Source organism: Emys orbicularis, chromosome 12 (assembly GCF_028017835.1).
Source record: "Emys orbicularis isolate rEmyOrb1 chromosome 12, rEmyOrb1.hap1, whole genome shotgun sequence".
NCBI classification, from domain to species: Eukaryota; Metazoa; Chordata; order Testudines; family Emydidae; genus Emys; species Emys orbicularis.
Genome location: NC_088694.1, coordinates 8,082,142 through 8,104,010, shown reverse-complemented (window position 1 = coordinate 8,104,010; position 21,869 = coordinate 8,082,142). Strand labels below are relative to the sequence as shown.

At 41.5% G+C, this 21,869-nt stretch overlaps 2 protein-coding genes across 2 annotated transcripts in view; both read right to left on the bottom strand.

The window, feature by feature from the left end:
- Positions 1-6,053: 6,053 nt before the first annotated feature.
- RPS21 (ribosomal protein S21) lies at positions 6,054-11,045 on the bottom strand. Its single transcript, XM_065414525.1, has 6 exons — positions 10,984-11,045; positions 9,990-10,086; positions 8,624-8,687; positions 7,487-7,558; positions 6,309-6,364; positions 6,054-6,117 (listed from the first exon to the last, which is right to left on the bottom strand). Exons 2-6 carry the CDS (start codon positions 10,037-10,039, stop codon positions 6,108-6,110), a joined length of 252 nt encoding a protein of 83 aa, XP_065270597.1. The 5' UTR covers positions 10,040-10,086; positions 10,984-11,045; the 3' UTR covers positions 6,054-6,107.
- Positions 11,046-18,161: 7,116 nt separating this feature from the next.
- CABLES2 (Cdk5 and Abl enzyme substrate 2) overlaps positions 18,162-21,869 on the bottom strand; it is a 47,874-nt gene continuing 44,166 nt past the window's right edge. The window contains exons 7-9 of the mRNA XM_065414711.1: positions 21,202-21,308; positions 19,294-19,498; positions 18,162-18,809 (exon numbers count right to left, since the gene is read on the bottom strand). Of these exons, the coding sequence (XP_065270783.1) occupies positions 18,669-18,809; positions 19,294-19,498; positions 21,202-21,308 (453 nt within the window). The 3' untranslated portion in view covers positions 18,162-18,668. The remainder of the gene's footprint in view (positions 18,810-19,293; positions 19,499-21,201; positions 21,309-21,869) is intronic.

The following is a 21,869-nucleotide window of genomic DNA, read 5'->3' as shown; positions in this document are numbered from 1 at the left end:
GATTAACGCTGCTGAGAATTACACACATGGGACAGGCAGCTTTCCCAGCTGGCAGAAAAAAAACCAAAAACCACTGCCAGGCCAAGCTCAATGGTTTGGTTCAAATACCTACCTAGATAGCCAATGACTCCCATCTCCACTGTAGCAGCTGTGGGCCTCAACATGCACTCAGAAGCTTCCCGAACTATCCCAACCTCCTGAGACTATTGGAAGTGCCACAAAAACACCCTCCCTCCTGAGATTCCTGCTACGTCCTGCTTTCAGCTGGGCCAGAAATGCCAACAGAACAGCCACTGCCCTATTTCTGCACCTCTGCTCCGTACCCCAGAGTTGTGTCCCTTTCTACGCTTTCCTCCCCCAACCCTAACTCAGCTGCAGCTACTAAAACCGCAGTATCCTGAATCTGTCCCTCTGACCACAGGACATTTATGGCCATGATCCTCCCAGCAGCTCTTCCACACAAATCACACTGTCACAAACTGAGAGAGTAAAAAGCTCCTAGCAAGGAACGAGGTGTGTTAAAACGTGAGCAGCTACCCTTTGCCCTGGCAGAAACATTTTGGCCACAGATCCTGAAGTAGCCTCAGTTAACGCAGATGTCTTTAGGATGCCACTGCCAAGTCCTTGTAAGTAACAGCAAAGAATTTCACAACTTGGTGCAATGTAACCATGTAAGGGCAACACTGTCCATCTTGTACAGTACAAGTACAGTTCATTCCCTTTCATGGCTCTGTGGGATCTGAACTATTCTTGTCACAAGACAACAGAGGGCATTTTACTCTATACTGATACTAGAAAGTGCCTTAAGATGTCTCTCTAAAGGGATGCTGTCAAGTACTTAAGGCCCCATATTATGGTTCTGCAGAATAAAATTTTACAAAACCTGATACTAACCAAACCCCAAACGAAAAGCTTGTTAGCGAATGAAGTTCGGATTTAAACATCTCTCTGTCCTAGTTGCAGAGTTGTGCTAGTGTTGTAAGTTTCACTTCCTGGTTCTGATTAGAAACAAAAGTGAAAATGATTTGTCTGGTTTCATCATGGGAGCTGAGGAAATGCAACATACAGAAACCAGCAAACAGCATAAGTAGTGGAGAATAAATTCCAAGAAATGTCAGTTGTAGTAATCTCCGATATTAGGGTTAGGGTTAGGGTTAGGAAAGGACATATTTGAAAGCACACATTTCAATTAATACAATTAATACAGATACAGATAGCGGAGAGCCCATGCTCTCACATGTACAATTCACAAAGCCATGTGTATAAAGCAGACGACAATGGGGCTTGTTTCCAGTAGTCTGTTGCAGTGAGCAACGTTGCTGTTTGTACATGTTCCCCAAAGCTTATGCACAGAGCTGCCCCCTCAACCCCCACTCCCCCCCCTCAGGGCAAAGCCACCTCATTGTTACCCCATCTAGCTGCTATTCCCACCTCTGGTCAGCCGTCACATTCCAACCGCCACAGAACCTTTGGACTCTGTCTGGTTCCCTGAGGGCCCAGCACTGATTGAAGCTGGGGATATTCGAAACAAAAAGGGCTCTCAGCCATGCTCGTAGCTGTTTCCATCACTTTGCACTGACTCAGAGATGATAGGGTTGCCAATTTTGGTTGCATGTATTCCTGGAGGTTTCATCCCATGACATAATCTTTAATTAAAAATAATCCTGGAGGGTTGGCAACCCTACTTCAAGGTGAGGACAATGCTGGAAGATTTGTGTTGAGTTGTGTGGGTGGCAAATGAGGGGGGTGTGGTGTCGTGAGGGGCTGTGTGCGCTTGGGGTTATTGTGCATGCTAGCTGTGCTGTTTCTGGGGTCTGTTGCGCTGGGAGAGTTGTGCAGGTGGCAAATGAGGGGTGTGTGCTGTAGTGAGGGGCTGGGATTGTGTATGCTGATTGTGTTGGTGTGTGTCTAGGGGGGTTGTGTTGGGAGATTTGTGCAGGTGGCAGTTGGGCCAAGCATTCCACCATTTGTGCAGTTGCCCTTATAAGACCAATGAAATTGTCGCATGCAAACTATCTGTAGAGTTAGGGTGGCGATTGGCTGAGTTACCTATGATATCACAATAGTCTAGGACTCCTGGCATGGCATAGATACATGCCTTGCTGTAGTTGCACACCATACACGTGTAATTCGTAAAGCTAAAATGACTGAGAACTTCAAAATTGGACAGTAACAGACCATAAAACCCAGCAATGAATTAATATGGTGATATTTTGAACATGCTTGTAGCTGCTTCCATTGCTTCACACTGGCTGTATGGACATTTTAGGCTTTGATACAGAGTGACATTCCTGGGATCTTATAGATTAATTAAAATATTTTTATCTGCTTTCAAAAGATGACATATAGGAGACCTCAAGTCTGTCTTGGGCTTTTATGTGTCCAGTTCATTTTCTTGGGGGTGGGGGGGTTCCCACAGAAATCCATGTGGCTGACTACCTTAGCAGACTAGAGACAACTAAGTAAGATTTGGACTCTTTGGTACACTAGACATTTATCATCTCTAAACATTTCCTGATGCTGTTCTAACTTTTATCCTAATGCCAAGCCAGGAGTAGCTAATTTAGGAGATCCCAGTAAACATGAGAGATTCTCAGTGGATTAAAATTTATCTCGCTCTTATTCGGTACAAAAGAAAGTTGTTAATGAAGACTGGAATGGGCCAAGACTAAATCTTTGCTTCAGAGACTATTTGTCTTTCTGAAGAGTGATTTCTGAAATTTGACTGCTGGAGTATCTTAAAAAAATATGTGAGATGAAAGACTATTTGAGCTCAAGGTTCATGCTGTGTACTTTCGTACATCCATGCAATAGCATATTCTGGGGATCCTATCACATTTTAGTGAGTTCAAAGATCATATTGAATATACAGTATATCATTAGGGTCCGGTAACTAAACAATCTGCTTTACCTTACTTAGTATGAGTCCCCCAGTTCAATTGGAGTCTCTGACCGCTATTATAAATGCAAGTAAAAAAGTATCCTACACAAAAAAAAAACCATGCCATTTCAGATGAGGAGCAAGATATCCTGTATATTCTGCCAATAAAGACAATCCTTTACAAACAAAATAACGAGACAAGTTCCTTTCTCCAGATTGCCTGAGAAGAGCCCTAGGCTTCAGTTTCCCACACCCACATGAATCCTCAGCAATCTACAAACACACAAGCAGTCTCAATATACAGCTAGATACTAAATGTAAACAGCAGAACACCCCTAGAGAGCTGCTTATAAAACCTGGGAAAACTGCAAACATATAGTTTTGAATGGCATGATGTGTAGAATCAACATTCTGAAGCACAAAGGGCGCAAGTCTAAAGGAAACACTTAAAAATCCCACACGCTTTAAAAAATACATCGAAATCTAACTATACTGGGAAATGCACAAAACAGGAGGTGACCCACGTAGGATCTGGACGTGTTCCACCTTAATTTCTGGAAATATACTCAGGACAACAGGAGCCTTAATGGAACCTGAAATAATAATGAAGTTAATGTCTCCACTTACACACACTACATTGGTAGAAGATGGCAAACAATGGATTAAAAAAACACCTATAATGCCAAATATGACAACAGGGGAAATTATTGCAATACCAACCATCAAAGAACGGATGGCAAACAACTTCTGTATAGCACTTCTCACTGTTGTAACTGACCTACAGTAATATGATTATTGTTATGCAACACCAGATTGAAAGTTGAGAGAAATTTTGTCCATGGGATTTTAAACCTTCCACTCAGTAATATAAGAGGACATCTGCAAATGTTGGTATAGCTATTTCTTTCTGATCCCCTTCTGCAAGTTAATTTCTTTTTCTTGTTGGAAGGGACAAGCCTCGCTGGTAAAGAGATATTCAACTGCTACACCAGCTTTTGTGCTTATAGCTTCCTATGGGGTTATAGCCAAAGTAAACCAGAGTCCAGAGATCAGATTTTTCAGTACATTTGATATTCACTTTAGGTGGATATTCTTCAGCTATCGAATTACCCAAGCCACACACAGATTCCTTGGCCCAATTCACCTTCTAACCCTGTTCCCAGCACTCTAGCTCGAGATTTGAGACATGTGGTATTTGAAAGGAAGTAGGCCACTTTTAATCCCTATTATCCCGCCCCCTTCCTAGTTTATCCACATCCTTCATTCCTTTCAGTGGCTACTTTTGTAGTAATCATCTAGCTTGGTATAGTTCAGTGTTTCTCAAACTTGTCAGGTTGCTGAAGTCAACATTTTGTATGAACCCCTTACATTTAAAAGGTTTCAATGATAAACAATCTAATTTATCTGTATGTTTCATGGGACTGACTGAATATGGATCCTGAAGGGGAAGAGTGTGCAAGTAATGGGGGAGCAAGATTTTCTTTCCTTTAGAAGCTAATCAAATTTTCCATGCCTCACAACTCCTTGATTGCTTTTCATAACCCCCCACCGCCCCTTCTCGGGGTTGAGAAACTGATGTAGTTTATTCGCTGTGAGGGCTCATGTTGTACAAGGCAGGGTATGAAACTTGCTTTTTTAGGAACACTGACAAAAGTATTGGCTACTATTTTGATACTAGCATTACAGATACTAGTGAGTAGGGCCAGAATCTAGATGGATTTACTTTCTGTTTGGGATTTCATTTCTTTACCATCCTGTGTGACAATAGCCCTTCACAGATAATTACCATACCAAGGCCTTATCCCCCAGATCTTAAAAATTAAGATTTTCTGAATCAGTAGGAGAAAGTAAAGTTGTATCTAATAATTAAAAAGTGCAGTGCATTAAGGTAGAGGAGGCTGGAGCAACTTCAGACACCTGAGAACCATGGCTATCTTGTAAAACTGCATTTATCTTAGTGTATAAAGCGGTTTTGCTGTATTTCTACGATTTCAGATTTGCAGAACAACATTAGAAACTAGACTGGAAGTAGGGTTTTGCTTGTAGCCTAATACCCCACCCCTCTAGCTTGGACCCAAACTGCAAAGTCTGCTTCTATATCCATCAGATATTTGTACAGTCTGAACCTCAGCCAGCCAATCTCCCTTCACAAAGCCCATTTCCTCAACTGAGTATTGAGTTTGCATGCTCTCCAGCCATTTACCATTGAAATAAAACACCTGAAGTAGGACAGATAAAACTTGGAAACAATTCTTCCAAAACCTAAAGGCAAGAACAGCTGTGAGCTTCAGGTCAAAAGTGCGATGTGGTGGATATTAGCCAGAGACAGGGAACTGACAGATAACAGAGGCAGTGTCAGCATGTGTATTCTCATTCCAATTGGCTGCACTCCCTATGGGCTCTGGTAGTGAGATAGCTAAAAATAACATGTCAGCAGGTAAAAAGTTTAATAGGCCATTAAAGGACCCGTAAGCTATGTATTAAAATATTGTTTAGATATTTTAAATGAGTTTCTCAGACAGCATAATGCCCTACTTTTTACCATCTGAGGTCATATGAAAAGTGAAGTTTTCCTGAATATTTTGTCTCTTGCAGAGTAATTAATATGGGTAAAGCATGTTAAGAAAATGTAAGCATTTCCTATAATGACACACGATAAGCTTTCAATAGACGAGCCAAGAGTATGAGTGCATCGATGGCAGAAACACATACGGCACTGATATTAGCAGAAGAAAGCTGAGCCTATACTTTAATAGTCTCAGTCAAATTAACCCACAAGGGCATATCCTACATAAGCTTTTCTTCTCAAACACATTTCAATGGAACAGGCAGAATCAAACAATTTCTAAGTGTTTCCAGATTCCTATACCTGCAAAACATTCAACTCTTGATCTATGCTGTAGAGAATTAAAGCAAGGGTAATACAAAGAGCTAAATTTGCAACATATACTAAATGTGGATGAGAAAGTTTTAAGTTAACAAAAATGCAGATCCAGGTTTTCAAACGAGGCATAGTTCTATATATTGGGATATCAAAAGGTTTCATCTCTAGGTCCTCAGAATTAGTCAGTTCTGTAACTTTCCTGCACAAACATCTGAAGATATTTAGAGAACTTTAAAACCCACTGGCATTTATGGTTCTGAACTAAAATAAAACACTGCACATCAAATATGTTCAAGCTGTTTATTTTACAACAGAATGTTCCATATCAGAGAGCATCTTCAGTTAGAAATTCCTGGAAAAGAAAACCAAACAAAATCGTTACAAAGTCATAATCTGTTTCAGCAGCTTTAATAAATATTTTTGTAAAACTTCATAAACAGCCTGTAAATCCACAATACATGTTTTCATCAAGACCTAAAACTCTGGAACCCGGAAAGGAAATCACATTGATAACCTTTGCAAAGATGAGATAAACATACTTACTTGGAAACAATCCCATCATTTTTTGCCAGACGCAGAATAGAATCATCAGATTCACCCTTAAATAGAAAAAAATGGAGTGCTGAAACACAGTCTGTAATCCCTGGTTTCTCATTTTTAAATGTAAAATGAGAGATGTGAGGTGCTCAGCTACCTAAAGACATTTCTGGAAGCATCAACGGCTTAGAGATGTATATAAATCTGTTGATACAATGCTATTTGTGCAAATTAGCTTTTCCAAAAGTATTCATCAAATTCTTGGCCATCTTGCAGTACCAGAAAGTGTTTTTAACTTCATACGTTATGTCACTTGATGCTCAATGATATATCTTGTTATTACAAAGACATAGCACCCTGATGAAAGTGCAGAAAAAGCACCACACTGAGTTGGTTTAAAGAAATCTTAAAAGCTGGATTTTTGTGTTGCTTATGAACACCACAGATCCAACACTGCTCTAGAAATTGGTCACTCGGCATACTGGTTGACACACACACACACACACACACACACAAAAATAAATCTTCAGCTATTTCTTTTACTGATTTCATTACTACAGATTTTTGGGCAATTCAATTATACATGTTTTAACCAGAAAAAAAATCAGAATAAATAAGTGGAGAAGTTGATTTGGTAATGGAATTTGTTCATGAAATTCACCTCTCAAATCTAAACAGAATGAATACAAGCTAGCTTTTTGTTTTACATTTAAAACTGATTAAGGTCTCATGAAAGGTACTGGATTGAGAACTTTAGAAACAGAAATCCTCTATCCAGTGAGCATGTAGAGTAGCACAGGAAGCAACAATACTAACATCCTTACATTCCTCTGACAGTGTGCCTCAGATATGTTCTGGAGGAAGAACAACTTGTGGATAAAGAATAGCAGTGTTTCTATGATGGACTGGCCCTGTACAAACTCCCACTAAAGTCAGGAGAGTTTTTCCATTTAAAGAGAAGTTGGATAGGGTCCACTGTCTTTGTTCCCTTTACTACTGAGTCTGCCAAATAGTGTGACAGAGGAGAGGTATGGTTTTTGTGATAGACACAATAGTCCACTGGGAGCTGGACTGAGATCACAAACTTTTCACAAAGGCCAAACATGCATCACATGGGGATAAACAGTCCAACCAATCTAAGATGGAGTAAACACATTTCCTAATTTTCAAGAAAACATTCTTACCATCCTACGAATTGCTCCACAAATGGCATAAGTTTTGAACTGGCCATTGACTCTGCCTGTGACCTTGTCAACCTACAATTATAATTAGATCATTTTGAGTAAGTAGACATGTTGGTAAACACACAATTCTTGTAATACTTTACCCTCTAAAAAATATCAAGTTTGCAAACAAGAAGCGACAAAAGGTAAATTGTTTGCAGAGAAATGGGTCCTATGGTCAGAATATCATGAATCACAAAACCTAAGCCAAATGTCCACATTAAAAATGACAGGTTAGTTTCTCCACATACATAAAAGGACCATGGAGTCTGATGGATTTAGGATCAGACAACATAACAGGAATACAATTAACCAATAACAAACTGGTGTATTAACAAAGGCCTGGGTAGAAGATAAAGTCGAAGTCTCTTTTGGGACACAAGTACATGTCCAATTTAAAAGTTTGTGGATTTAGCTGCCTTAATGACAAGCGCACTTGTCTGGATTTAGGACTGTATCGAAATTTGGAAGAAGCAGTCTTGTTCTGCGGGCAGCTAAATGCACAAGAAAAAGGACACAAATGATCTCACTTTTTCAAGTTGTAGGGAAGTTTCCCAGAAAGAGAACATTGAGCAGTGTAAGATTAAACCCTGCAGCGACCCGTAAAATAGCACAAGGATTTGTTTTTCATTTCTGCTGATCCCCAATCCTTGAATAATGAAATATGGTAAGCAAGAGAATTTTTCTTAACATTAAAAGGGAAATAAAATCACTTAAAAAATGTGCATATTATGGTGATGTAAAAAAGATGAAGTAATTTGCCCAAATCCACACAGTAAGCAAATTGCAGAGACAAAATTGCAAGACTTCCAATGATCAGTCCCATACCTTAACTCCTAAGCCACATTCCCTCCATGAATATTAAAAAATTACAAATCCTGTACATAGCACAACAAAGGCAGATTTGCCAAAGCAAGCTGCCAAGATAAATTGCATCCAATGCTATTGAGATGGTATTAGACTTATTTGGAGATGTAATACAACATTCACGCTGACATATTGAGCACTTCATAAACGTTAGTGAAACTGAAGGTTCTAAACTTCACAAATAGTTACAACTCTCTAATTAAATCTACATCTGTCATGAGTTATACTTACCTCAGAAATATTCATTTGAATGGAAGCATGGTCCTTAGCACCGATTATTCGGTTGCTAGCAGAGCTGAGGAAAGAGGTAATATGAATTTAAAATAAGAAGCATACAAGGAGGGTATTATACTAACCGAACAAAGCCTATTAAAGGCCTACTCACAGTATGAATACAGCCGGGCTAGCAGTTTGATGGTGATAGTCAAGGCATCAGAGAGCTCAATGACCATACAGTTAAAAGTAGGCCTGACACCGGATTTAAACCTGGCTCTTATTTGGCAGTATTACACTTAGCTATGGCAGTAAATAATCTTAATGTTGGCCTATTTCATTATTTTTAGACTATGTTCACTGCACATAAATGAAGATAACTCACACCGGAAATATGCATGCCTATCTGCTCTGGAAAGCAACTATAAGAAACTGGAATGTAGCTACCTACTATGTCTGAGAGGAATGCTACTTATTTAGTAACAGAGCAGTGGTAGTGATTGAGTAGAATCAACTGGCCCTTCCAATAGCACCCTCACACAAAATTATTTTTGCCTGCACTTCACATAGTTTATTTAAGGGGTTTACCAGGTTTATCTGAATTTCTTATAAAAAAAACTCCTGGTATGTCTATTTAATTCTTTGCCTATCTTAATCCCAGGACTGCGACTTTTAGACTAAACATTGTGAATCCAGATGCAGTGAGTAATCATGAGTTCATTGTAAAAACTCCTAAGAACCCAGAAGGAGCTCACGAAACTGCTCCTGCAGGAAATAAACACATACTCACAAATGAGCAGTTCATTTTATAAGTTTTTGTTCCCCCTTGAAGAAGGTCGGAACAAAATGACTCCCAACACCAATCTGGCCACTTGCTAACGCTATGTGCTTTTGTGAAAGTTGTGTTTTTTTCTCTTAACGGTGAAGGTAACTAACCACTGGAACACTTTATCAATTGTCATGGTGAAATCTCCATCAGTGACAAGTTTTAAGTCAAGAGTGGGTGTTTTTCTAAAAGATCTAGTTCAATAAAGGAATTATTTTGGAGACGTTTTATGGCCTGTGTTACCCAGGTCAGATTAGATGATCGCAACGGTCCTTTCTGGCCTTGGAATCTAAGAGGAAGTAGTAATTCAACTAAATTAATCCCTTCATAGAATATAGTGAACTGGTGCTTTGGTTACCAAGTTTCATGCTTCAGGGCATAAACTGATCCTCACACAGGAACTGCCTTTCACACACCATCACATACCAGTGAGGTTTATTATGGGGATACGGACACTGTTGGATGCAGGAGGCTGCACAAGACTGACCACCTGAGTCAGCCTGGAAAGACCCATGCCCCTATATAATAGCACCAAGCACACCAAGGAAAGGCACTCACCATTTACGAGGCACATACAGGTCCACAAATTCCCCAGCGTCGTTCTGCATCTTATTTTTCTATGTGTTACCACACAGGGATGTGCAAGAGGAGATACCTAAGGGGACATAAATCACAGGGTCAGACCCTACTAACCAAGTACTCAGACACATGTTCTAACAGCCCAGCCCACTGAGAGTTGTCCTGCTCAGCTTAAGCACACCTCAGTCTATCCATCTTAAATTTTATCCTGTAGTATCTCTGTGCCTTCCGCATAAAACCAATGGCAATAACAAAGTCCCTTGTGAGCTTAATGGAGTCTCTGGCATTTCTCCCTTTTTCCAACACACACAACTCTGCTTGTGGTCAAGTCTTTGTTTTTTGAGGATTTTGCTAGTTTTTGTGGGGATGGATTTCGGAGTATAAGGGCATGTCAGCGTGGTGTGATTCTTATGGTAGAAAGGCCTTTTCGAAAGGGAAGGTTTTGCAGCGTGTCCTAGAGACAAGCAGGCATAGTCGCCTGATCTAACCACCAGGGCCCCAGGACAAAGGCTTCGCCCTCAACCCTCGTGTGCTTCGTCCTGGGCTAGGTGATCGGCGCGGTCCCAATTCTCTGATGTAACTGGGACTGGAGCCATTAAATCCCAAACCCAAACCGGGGACTAACGGGCCCAAACCCGGCCCCGCGCACCGCAGCGCTGCAGGAAAAGCCTGGCCGCCCCCCGCACGTGGCTGGGATCGGGACGGGGAGACAAGCTCCCCCCCGGCCCAAGGGAGAAGAACCGGGGCTTCCTCCGCTGACGGCCGGCCCGGCGCGTGGGACAAGGCGGGAGAACCGAGGCCGGCCCAGGGGGGCAGAAGGGGGCCGAGGCCGGCCCGCCCCACTGCCCCCCGGGGCCGGGAACCCGGCGGCGCCGCCGCCCACCCTCCCTCCCGGTGTCTCAACAGCCCCCGCGGCCTGCAGCCCCCAGTCCCGGCTCGCGCCCCGCCAGCCCGGCCACCCCTCGCCTCCTACCTCGCCGCCAGCCCAGACCGGAAAGGGCGACACCCGCCACCCGGAAGCGATAAAACAAAGACGGGGAAAGACGCGAGCGCTTCCGGGGCAGCGTCCTTGACGTCACTGGCGGGCGGGGGAGGGTAATCGGGAAGGTTCTTCCGCGCCTTGGCCTCAGGTTGCCGTCCTAGTCCAGGGGCTCTCCCACGCCCCTGCACCGCGACCGCCTAACAACAAACCGCGACACGGCCCCGGGGCGGGGGACAAGCCTGAGCCCGCGGGCTTCAGCCCCAGCTGGGCCCCGGCCCCCAGCAAGGCTAAGCCAGGCGACCCCGTTACCATGGGGGTGTGGCCCACGTTGGGGTCCCCACCCACAGGTGGAGAACCGCTGCCCTAGAGCAGAACGGCGGTTGTTCGTCTACAGCCAACGTAGTGCAACGCCCTGTAGTACAAGGACATTTACTCCAGCTTGAACGGGCGGGCTCCTGCCACGGCCCCCCCTTCTCCCGCCACGGCCCCCCCTTCTCCCGCCACGGCCCCCCCTTCTCCCTCCCGCCCTCCCTCGTGATTGGGAGAAAGCCTGGACGTAGGAATTGCGGGTGCTCAGCACCCCTGTGGCTCCGGCCATACGTTAGTGACTGCTTGCCCTTACCTAACGCTCCCCCACCCCTTTTCGTATGGAGAACCGTGTCTTAATGGGAGCAGGTTGATACTGGTACAGCCTTTTAACTAAGCTAAAAACTGTGTCACGGTAGCAACAGAAAACAAGGGTGGGGGGGAAGGCCTTAGGTGGACATTCGCCTGGGTCAGGTGCATGGTCCAGTGCCAATGGCCCAGGACTGGGACTTGGGCACACTTGTTTTAATCCCATTTCCATCAGTAACTTGACATACGATCTTGTGAAATCACAACTTTCTGCCCCTCATTTCCTTTACATCTGTAAAACATACTTTGTAAAGTGCTTTGAGATGCTGCACATTTATATGAATGACAAGAGTGTCTCAGCTTTCTTGCTGGACAGCATGAATGCCTTAGCTTTTGGCTTTTACCTGGAGTCCTCACACTTGTACTTCACTCAGTGGATAAGAAACAAGATTAAAATGAAGGGGTAGCTGTTCTGAGCCTTGGCTTGTCTGTCCAATTCCCACACCTACGTTTCTCAGAGAACATGGTCTATTGTAATTCGCTTTAATCAAAGCAAAAATCCAATATGGGATGAAGGAAAAGGGTAGCTTGGAACAGCTGCTGCACTGTACAAATAGTAATGAATGCATCAGAAGTCTAGAGGAAACTGACTTGTGTGCCCCCCCGTTGGGCTGAAGCATATCTGGATGCGGATTACTTTCTTTGGTTGATTGGGCTGTGATCCTAGAAAAGGCTGCAGCATAGAAATCTCACTTCCTGACACTTTAGGATTAATTCTTTTTAAATATGAGCTGCTATTAAAAGTAAGGTATTGAAACAAGTGTCTAGTTTGAACTGATTAGATTTAGAACTTCACTTTGGAGCCATTTGTGGATTGTTTCTTGTTTTAGCAATTGGCGATCAGCTTGCCGCTTGCTCCAATTCAGAGGCCAGGCCTGTGGAACTAAATTAACCTTCTAAATTATCAGTGGTGGGTATATAATTATAGCTGCCTTTTATTTAGCTTATTCATTTGCTGTATGAGACAAAAGCAGTATTTGAGGCTGCCAGATACTGTAAAAGTTGATTCAAACAGCAATAGCAAAAACCATTGTGGACCACCCATGACCATCTGATGTCTCTGGATCCAGCCAGGGAATGGTAAAGTGTCTGGACCTCACTTATAGAATATCAGGGTTGGAAGGGACCTCAGGAGGTCATCTAGTCCAACCCCCTGCTCAAAGCAGGACCAATTCCCAACTAAATCATCCCAGCCAGGGCTTTGTCAAGCTGGGCCTTAAAAACCTCCAAGGAAGGAGACTCCACCACCTCCCTAGGTAACGCATTCCAGTGCTTCACCACCCTCCTTAGTGAAATAGTGTTTCCTAATATCCAACCTAGACCTCCCCCACTGCAACTTGAGACCATTGCTCCTTGTTCTGTCATCTGCCACCATTGAGAACAGCCGAGTTCCATCCTCTTTGGAATCCCCCTTCAGGTAGTTGAAGGCTGCTATCAAATCCCCCCTCATTCTTCTCTTCTGGAGACTAAACAATCCCAGTTCCCTCAGCCTCTCCTCATAAGTCATGCGCTCCAGACCCCTAATCATTTTTGTTGCCCTCTGCTGGACTCTTTCCAATTTTTCCACATCCTTGTAGTGTGGGGCCCAAAACTGGACACAGTACTCCAGATGAGGCCTCACCAATGTCGAATAAAGAGGAACGATCACGTCCCTCGATCTGCTGGCAATGCAGCAGATTACCATTCCAAACGAGCACCTTATTACTGACCCAAAAAGCTGCCCTCCTGGTTTCAACCTGCGATGCAAACTTTGAACCACTTTCAACTGCATCCGAACAAACCATGGAAGATGCAGCTACTTGATGCACAAATGGAAAATCAAAAGTTCCACTTCATGCGACTGGAGTGAGAACATCTAAACCAAACAACACAGTGCCCCAAATACAGATTCAAAGGTGAATTGGATGATAGCCACAATATCACAGAGGAGGCCTTGAATTGTCTTGCCTTATGGACATACAACTGCATCTATAGTATGTTGCTCTGCAGATGCCATATGCATGTGAAAGCGAGCAAGCAATATTTTAGGAAGCAGTTCAGTGTGTGTAAGTAAAAAGCAGTCCTTACTTTAAATAGTAGGGGCATGGACAGGAAACTGGAACAACTGTCCAGGGAGAGTAGCAGGGGTAAAAAACTCAACTGGCTTCAAGACTGAGCTTGATAAGTTTATGGAGGAGATGATATGAGGAGACTGCTGCCTACAATAGCATGTCTTTGGCTATCCCTTCATGTGAGGATAATGTTTGCCAAGGGGGTTCATTGGTGGGGTTTTAAGTGGCTGAGGAACCCAATTCATGCCTTGCAGATTTTCCCACAGAAGTGACAGGTGTAATCTTGGAGCAGACAGTTGTTGGCTGGACTATTGTGCCTTTTCTTTCCTCCTTTGTCACTTCTGTCTCATGAGCACATCTGTACTCCTCAAAGTGACCTGTGGCACCATTGTGTTCTGTTCCACGCCGAGTCCTCCCAGTTTGTACTTTCAGATAACAAATATCTCCAATGACCAGTGATGGGACACTGGATATGAAGGGTTCTGAGTTGCTACAGAGAATTCTTTCCCACGTCTGGCTGCTGGGTCTTGTCCACATGATCAGGGTCTAAGTGATCACAATATTTGGGATCAGGAAGGAATTTTTTCCAGGGTCAGATTGGCAGAGACCCAGGTTTTTTTTGCCTTCCTCTGAAGCATGGGGCATGGGTCAGTTGCAGGTTGAAATTAGTGTAAATGGTGGATTCTCTGTAACTTGAAGTCTTTAAAGCACAATTTGAGGACTTCAGTAACTCAGCCAGAGATTATGGGTCTATTACAGGAGAGGGTGGGCAAGGTTCTGTGGCCTGCAATGAGCAGGTCAGACTAGATCAGTGGTTCTCAACTAGGGATCCAGGGCCCCTGCGGGGCTGCCAGCAGGCTTCGGGGGGTCCACTAAGCAGGGCCTGCATTAGATTTGTGGGGACCCAGGGCAGAAAGCTGAAGCCTCATTGTCTGGGGCTGAAGCCCAGGGCCCTGAGCTCTGCCACCCAAGGCTGAAGCTTGAGCAACTTAGCTACATGGCGGCCCCTGGGCAGTTGCCATGCTTGCTACCCCCTAACTCTGGCCCTGGCTTTTATATGCAGAAAAATAGTTGTGACACAAGGGGGCTGTGGAGTTTTACAGGATGCTGGGGGGCCTCAGAAAGAAAAAGGTTGAGAACCCCTGGACTAATGATCAGGATGGGCCCTTCTGGCCTTAAAGTCTATGAGGTAGTAAGTATCTGCCTTGTTAAATGAGCCTGTCCTAGAGCTAAAAAGATATATTAAATGAACAGTCTGCCATATAATCACATTTCAGTATGAAATTTTCCTATGATTGCTGTAACTGAAAGACTAAATTAGACAGCACTAGTTCCCATGTATGTTTAGTCAGCTTCTCCAGTTTGTGGTCCTGTCACACAGTAATTTTTTTTTTTTTTAAATAGGGCATTATTGAAAACCCACAAACATGGGTTAAGGATTCAGGGGCAAGTGTAGTACATGAAACTATCAAGAATAGTTTTTTTTGAAAGTTGACTTGGATTACCTCTTTCTGCCAGGTATTTAGAAGGAGGCAAAGGAAAGGCTCATACAGCTAGAGTGTTCTTAAAAGGAATATTTTCCAGACACAAGCCAAAGTATGTCAAACTTGATTGGTTACAAAATATGTATCAAAACAAATTTTATTTCACAGCTTCTCAATCCCACAATTTCATCAAAAGAATATTAGACAAATTAAATTAAAGTCTCTTGTTTGTAATTTACTAAGACACAAAACTATAACAGTTTACATAAAAATGTACAAGCTCCTATCAAGAGTCTTTTCGTTGTGCTGAATCTAAGCAGCACCATATTTACATGTGATACATAATTAAACCACACACCCAAATGTAAAGAGACCAGCATTTCTCTTTAAAGGAAAAAAGAGTCTTTGTTTTTGCATGAAAAAGTGTAACCTCTCTCTTAGAATGTTATGTTGGGTCCCATTTTGGTTTAGACATTGATAACATTGCAGTAATAATTTTCTACCACACGGTGGCAGCTTTTCTATAACAAGATAAATATATCACAATGAGGCTTAACTGAAATAGGACTCTAAGCCAATTTAGGGTAGAGAATGCTAACTCCTATAAAACATTACACACACACACACGTACGTTACTGCCTTTGCCAACAGGATCATTTCTGTACAGATAAGTCACAGAAAAAGGTACCCAACATACAAGTTGTAGACGGTTGGTTAAAATGACAATTTGGGATCAATAACCCATCTTCAGACTTGAAACAAGATTTCTACGGTGTTACAGAAGAGTTTCCTTCCATTTCTTATAGAAATTTACACACAGTGAACACTGTATATAAATAGACCATTCCCCTGATACAATTTTCACCCATAATGTCTAGGGCTTTAGAGCTCAGAGCTTTGGATGTGCACAAGCTGAGGTTTAAAATGAGCACCTATTACGGTAAAGCCTTTACTTAAAACACTGCTCTGAAGAACACATGCTTTATCTTAGGAAGGTGTAATTCTACATTTTGCTGGAAGAATAAACCCAACTTGCCCATTTACACACTGAAGCAACAACCTGCATCCTTACTCAGGCACAGCTTCCATTGCAGACAATGTCTGATGAAGGATTGCAGGATTAGACTTTAAGGTTTACATTTCAGTCAGAGCATCTTTTCTCCGTTACATATTAGTTTAAAGCAATTTAACTCCTATAATTAACAGCAGGAGCACAAGTTGTCTTGGTGCACTACATTTTTAGACATTTATAGTAACATGACAAATGATTTTACATTTTTTGGACAAAAACTGAGAGAAGTTTTACATTTACCACTTCCCCAAACACTTAAGTTCCATATTAAGTTTGTCAATATTTAGATAAAGAAAAGGTATTGACTGATTTGGAGAAAGATAATGTAACAGATAATGGACCATTATAAATTGAGTGCACTGCATTAATTTAAAAAAAAAAAAAAAAAGTAAGTTGGCAACCCACAAGTGTTAGTCTAATACTTTAGTAAAATAGAACTTATAAAACTGGCACTAATTATTCAGTATAGAACTTTAGCAAACAACCGACAATTTTCTAACCTCTCTTTTGGAAAATAAATTCAGTTGGCAAGTTGGATGTTAGCTATCTTCCAATTTAAAAAGTTTGTAAAATTCTCCCAGATTAAGAAATTATCATGCATGTTAAACTTTACAGAGAAGCAGCTTTCTAAAATTCATGTCCTGCGCATTGACCAGAAGGTGCATATTTACTTGCACTAAAGTTGTTAAATAGAGCTACTAGGTTTAGGACTTGAGTAGTATTACTGCAGTTAGACGTATAAAATACCTTTCAAGTGCTGCTTAAAAAGAAAGGCTCTACTAAATTTGCTTCAGTTTCACTGAAGTCAAACTGGACTTAGGTAAAATGTAGTTGAATAGCAAGACTTCAGTTTTATGTTTGTTCTTATTTAGTGGCCACCACAAACGCGCAAGGAGTTGAAATTTACAGTACTCCATGTATCAGAGACCAGGTAGCCTTTTTACCTCAGGAAGAGATCTAAGTTAGTCACAAACAAATACTTGGACATTGAGAAATTTTGTATTATTTTTGTCCCTTGCAAACACACACAAACACTTATTTGTATCATAATATTGCTTAGAAAAAACCCAAGAGCAACTAACTGTATCGCTAAAGGTACAACATGTTTCAGAATGGTTTAAACCAACTGTCTGGACAACAGTGGAAGAAGTTATTTAACCCTTGCATAAACATCAGAGTGCTGCTGAACATTAACTTCTAACTGAATGGCTGATCAAACGTGCAACAAATGCCAGTTTCATGAGGCCCATCACAGTGGCACAATGCTTGGAAGAACTGAGTAAAAAGTAGCAATTTAACAACTGGACATACTTTGTTTCATTGGCTTAGTTTGGAAGCGATAGCAGTACTGGCTGAAACACTTGTGTACAGAGCAGAGAAAGATCACTCATGATAGACATGGTCATGTTTAAAAAGGTGCTTAGTTTCAGACTATAGTAAACAGTAGCATAAATCAAAATTATAAACGATAATATGGTGATTTCCTCTCACCTGTAAGTCAATTTCTTATCTCCAATTGAACAATGAACTACAAGAATGAACTCCAAGCTGCTTTGCTGCAGCGAACGTGTTCAACAAGTGATATTTCACGATAGATTTCCAAACAATCTCTCTTTCCTTTTTTAAAATAAAACCTTTATTCACATATTAATAGTTAAAGAAGTTGAACTAGAATAGTTTCAGACTTGCTACCTATAGATCTAGAATACAAATCCCCTCTGTAATATTAGTGCAGATATACTGGAATTGTTTTCACTATATGCAAGGCAAATGCAGGTAAAGGATACATTGCTATTTAAATTCAGGATTCACTATTATGCAACATAAGTAACTTAAAAAGTACTGGTACCAGACCAGTCAATTTTAGGCACATCTTTAAAAAAATAAAGTATGCATTTTATTAATGTAAAAATGCAAGAAAATTCTCAGATACACTATTTGAAGTTTATGATTTCTTTGAATGGAAGTGTTGCTCCCTTTAGTTTCAAGGAAGAAAATAAAGGTTGAAACAATCTAAGCGAACAATAGTGTAGCATCCTTTGTAGGGAAGAACTGACCATTTCCTAGTAAAATTGAAAAGGAAAATACAGAATAACCAGCAGCCACAAAGGCAGCTAGTTTGTGAATCATTTGTGCTTTAATGTCCAAAGGAAAATAAAGTTCAAGACAACCCTTTCTGTACCATCTCCTGATACAGACTTGGTACCTGTATCGTTAATGTACACCTTGACTGTTTAAAAATCATGCTGCAGTCTTCAAACTAGCTGTAGGCATGATCTGATGTACATTGTGACATAGAGAAGGTCAGTGGCAAGTGTCAAATTCAGGAGCAAAATGTTCAGTAATGCTGTTAATCCCCAGAGCCACTGGTGAGCAGCTGGAATGTAGCTTTGGTCAGGCTTGCTGTGTGAGACGTCTATAATGAGGTAAAACTTGGTTTTCAGGAAGGTAGAGGACCAGCTCCAAAGCTACAAGCACTGTAAATTCAAATCCAATGAGATCTCGTCTGTTGAATCTGAATCTTTCTTCTAGTTTCTGCAATGGCATTTTTTGGGAGGGGGAAAAAGAGAAGAAGAGGAGAAAAATCGGATCAGCAGTTATCCTCAGGAAAGCTACTAGATTGTCACAGATCATACCAGCATAAGAAAGGAAAGTAATCATGTTATGGCCTGAGCTGTACATACATACAGGATCAAATATGCAGTTGGCCTGCAAAACTAGAAACAGACCAATTTATGGGTTGAGCTCTGGTAACTGGGAGCCAAATTACCCAATTTGCATGCAAACACACAGGTTTTTGCATGCCCTAAAGTTTTAGGGGTGCGGTTTGGAGATCAAATAAAAACACAGGCCATTCCCCCCAAAAAAACAGGTGCCTAATTTTAGGATCGGAGCCTAAATTTGGTTACTCATTTTTTAAAAAGTCTTGGTCTTAGCTCATAAAATACAAGACTGCAACATTAATAAAAAGACAGAGCTTATTTATGACAGTGAATGAAAGAATTCAAACTATACTTACATCAATAAGGTGTTTAACTTCATGTTTCCTGAGATCACTGCTGATCTTGGCTGCAAGAAGCACACAAGCACCAGCGCACAGTTTGCGGTTCTGTTTGTTGAGCTTGCCTTGGAGAACAAGCTTCTCGAAGTAAACATACGCCATTGACACAGTAACTGGCTCTAGATTGCACTCTTCACTCAAGTTCCACATCTCTCTCTTTAAGCTGTGAGGGGACAAAATACCTTTAGCACATGAAATGGTTTCTAAAAAAAACATTGGAAACTCTGCAGTGTGAAGGAAGCAAGGATTGGTAAAGGGACTGAAGCCCTGAATTTATTATTGGTTCAGATCTAATCCAGACTAGTTCTCAACAATGCTGTTACCATCTGAAGGCTGTTTGGTGGCATATGAAGTGAACTGGTATTCTCAGTACAGTTCCCAGTGGACAGGCCTCCACAATGCAGAAACTACATGATGGCTGGCATTAACTAGCACTTTCAGAGACCAAGGAGACTGAACCTCCTTGTCACATGGAGGTGATCCCTCTATATCAGTTTTAAGGCAAATTGGCAGGGCAGTGTTGCAAACTTGTAGTGCTAGTGGTCATGCTGTATCTGTGAAAGATTTCTCTCTAAACATGCAAGAGCAGGGAGTGGGAGCAGTTGAGGAGAAGAGGGGAACAGGACTTCAGGGCATGGTGTCTGCATGCAAATAAAGAACTACATTTTTCAAATTTAACATCTACGTCTGTAGTTCTCCACATACAAGACACTGTATATTAAACAAAAATTGATGTAATATCTCTGATTGTAAATATCTACAGTGGTTGTGCTAAGAAGATTAAGTCCCTAAAAAAATATTCAGTATGTAACTATAAGAATTAATAGCCAAACAGGAAACTGCCATTTTGACAGCTTCACGAAACAGATTAGGGCTGAGAAAATAAGAATTCAAGTCCCAATAAAACTCAGTTCCAAATTTTTTTGAAGTGAACTGAAAACTCTGTTAAAGTTACTAAACTGATTTTCAGCGATTTCTAGTGGTGTCTGAATTTCCATAGGGCTCGATCCTGCCTACCCGCCATTCATGGGACTCCTATTGAAATTTATGCTCATGCACAGTCCCATTGAAGTGAATAGGACTAAAGCGCCTAAGGGTTTGCAGAGTCGGGGCCAAAGTTTGTTATTCACAGACAACCGTCTTCCCACTGGGAAGTACAGTTCTGTATCATCAAGACAATGCCCCTCCCTGAAGACAGAAGTTAATGTGTTCATAAGGTATTTCTAAAAAGATCTGAAATTATATTTTGAATAAATTGTATTTCTTATGGGTATTTATTTCACTAAAAGGTACTATAACAAATCACTGTAGTTTTCTTTAAAGATAATTGCCATATTGTGGCACAGAAAGGTGAAGTTGCCTGGATTTTTTTTTTCCCCCCCCCCCATTCTGCAGTTTCCTATAACAATCCAAGACCACAGGATATTTTCTTGTTACTCAAATAGAAATAGATAGCCACGTGGTCCCAAATGGAGGCACAGACTGCTTATAGGAAAGATGGAGCGCATTGTAGGCTGTGAAGTCCACTTATGTTTTGATCCATAGTTTGCAGAAGGATTGTTGAGTCAGTTGTAATTTGCTAACATTATATTAGTACTAAGTCAACAAGAAAGCAGTATTAGTCTGAAAATAACTACTTTTAGGCTGAGTTATATGAGGACCATTCCCCGCATCCTAAGCATTCCTGTAATGGCTGCCATCCCACAGCCAGCTTAACTGGTAACAAGAGATTATCAGTATTTAATCATATATACTATTAATAGAAGTAATATTTAATTCCATACAAGTGTTAGAGGAAGCAGCTTGTACAAGAGGCTTAAAGGACATTCACTCTCCCCTTTCTGTTCTCAAGTGCTTGTTTCTTACCTTCTAATTTTGCTCAGCGTTAGCTTGATGTGAGGAAACTTCTCTTTAAAAGTTTCATTCATGTCCTTTTTAAGGTCTGAGGGTTTCACATATTCGATTACTGTGGTCTGAAACACAAGAGGCAAATTTTCTATAACATTTGTGGTTTCACGGTCTACAATGCATTATAGGTGCCCTTCAAGCATACCCTCTGTTTGATACAAAGGCAAGACAGACGTCTTCAATAATATTTTTCACTCCTGTAGTGCACACCCAGTGCTTACAAAATATTAAAATAATCTAAGCAATTTGCAAGACAGACAATTGTCCCCATTTTACAGACGGTGAAACAAACTGGGAGGGTCAACGACTTGCCCAATAGATCAGCCTCCCTTTCTAGTATAAGCTTCTCAGAGCCTGACATACAGGCTTCATTAGCTACCCAATGCTTTACCTTTAACACACACAGGGCAGTGTGGGGACACTCTTGTGAAGCTAGAGCTCAGCTGTCAGTGACACTGCTCATCGTGAGAACTTCCCTACTAAACTATCACGATAGAGTTGTGCAAGTGACCAGTATGGAATGTTAGGTACATAGATGCCTGTTGTAGGCCACAACACCAGTAGTCTGCTGTTAGTCTGTCCACATCTTCAGAGCACTATAAAGCTTGTGTATTCAAGTGCCAAGT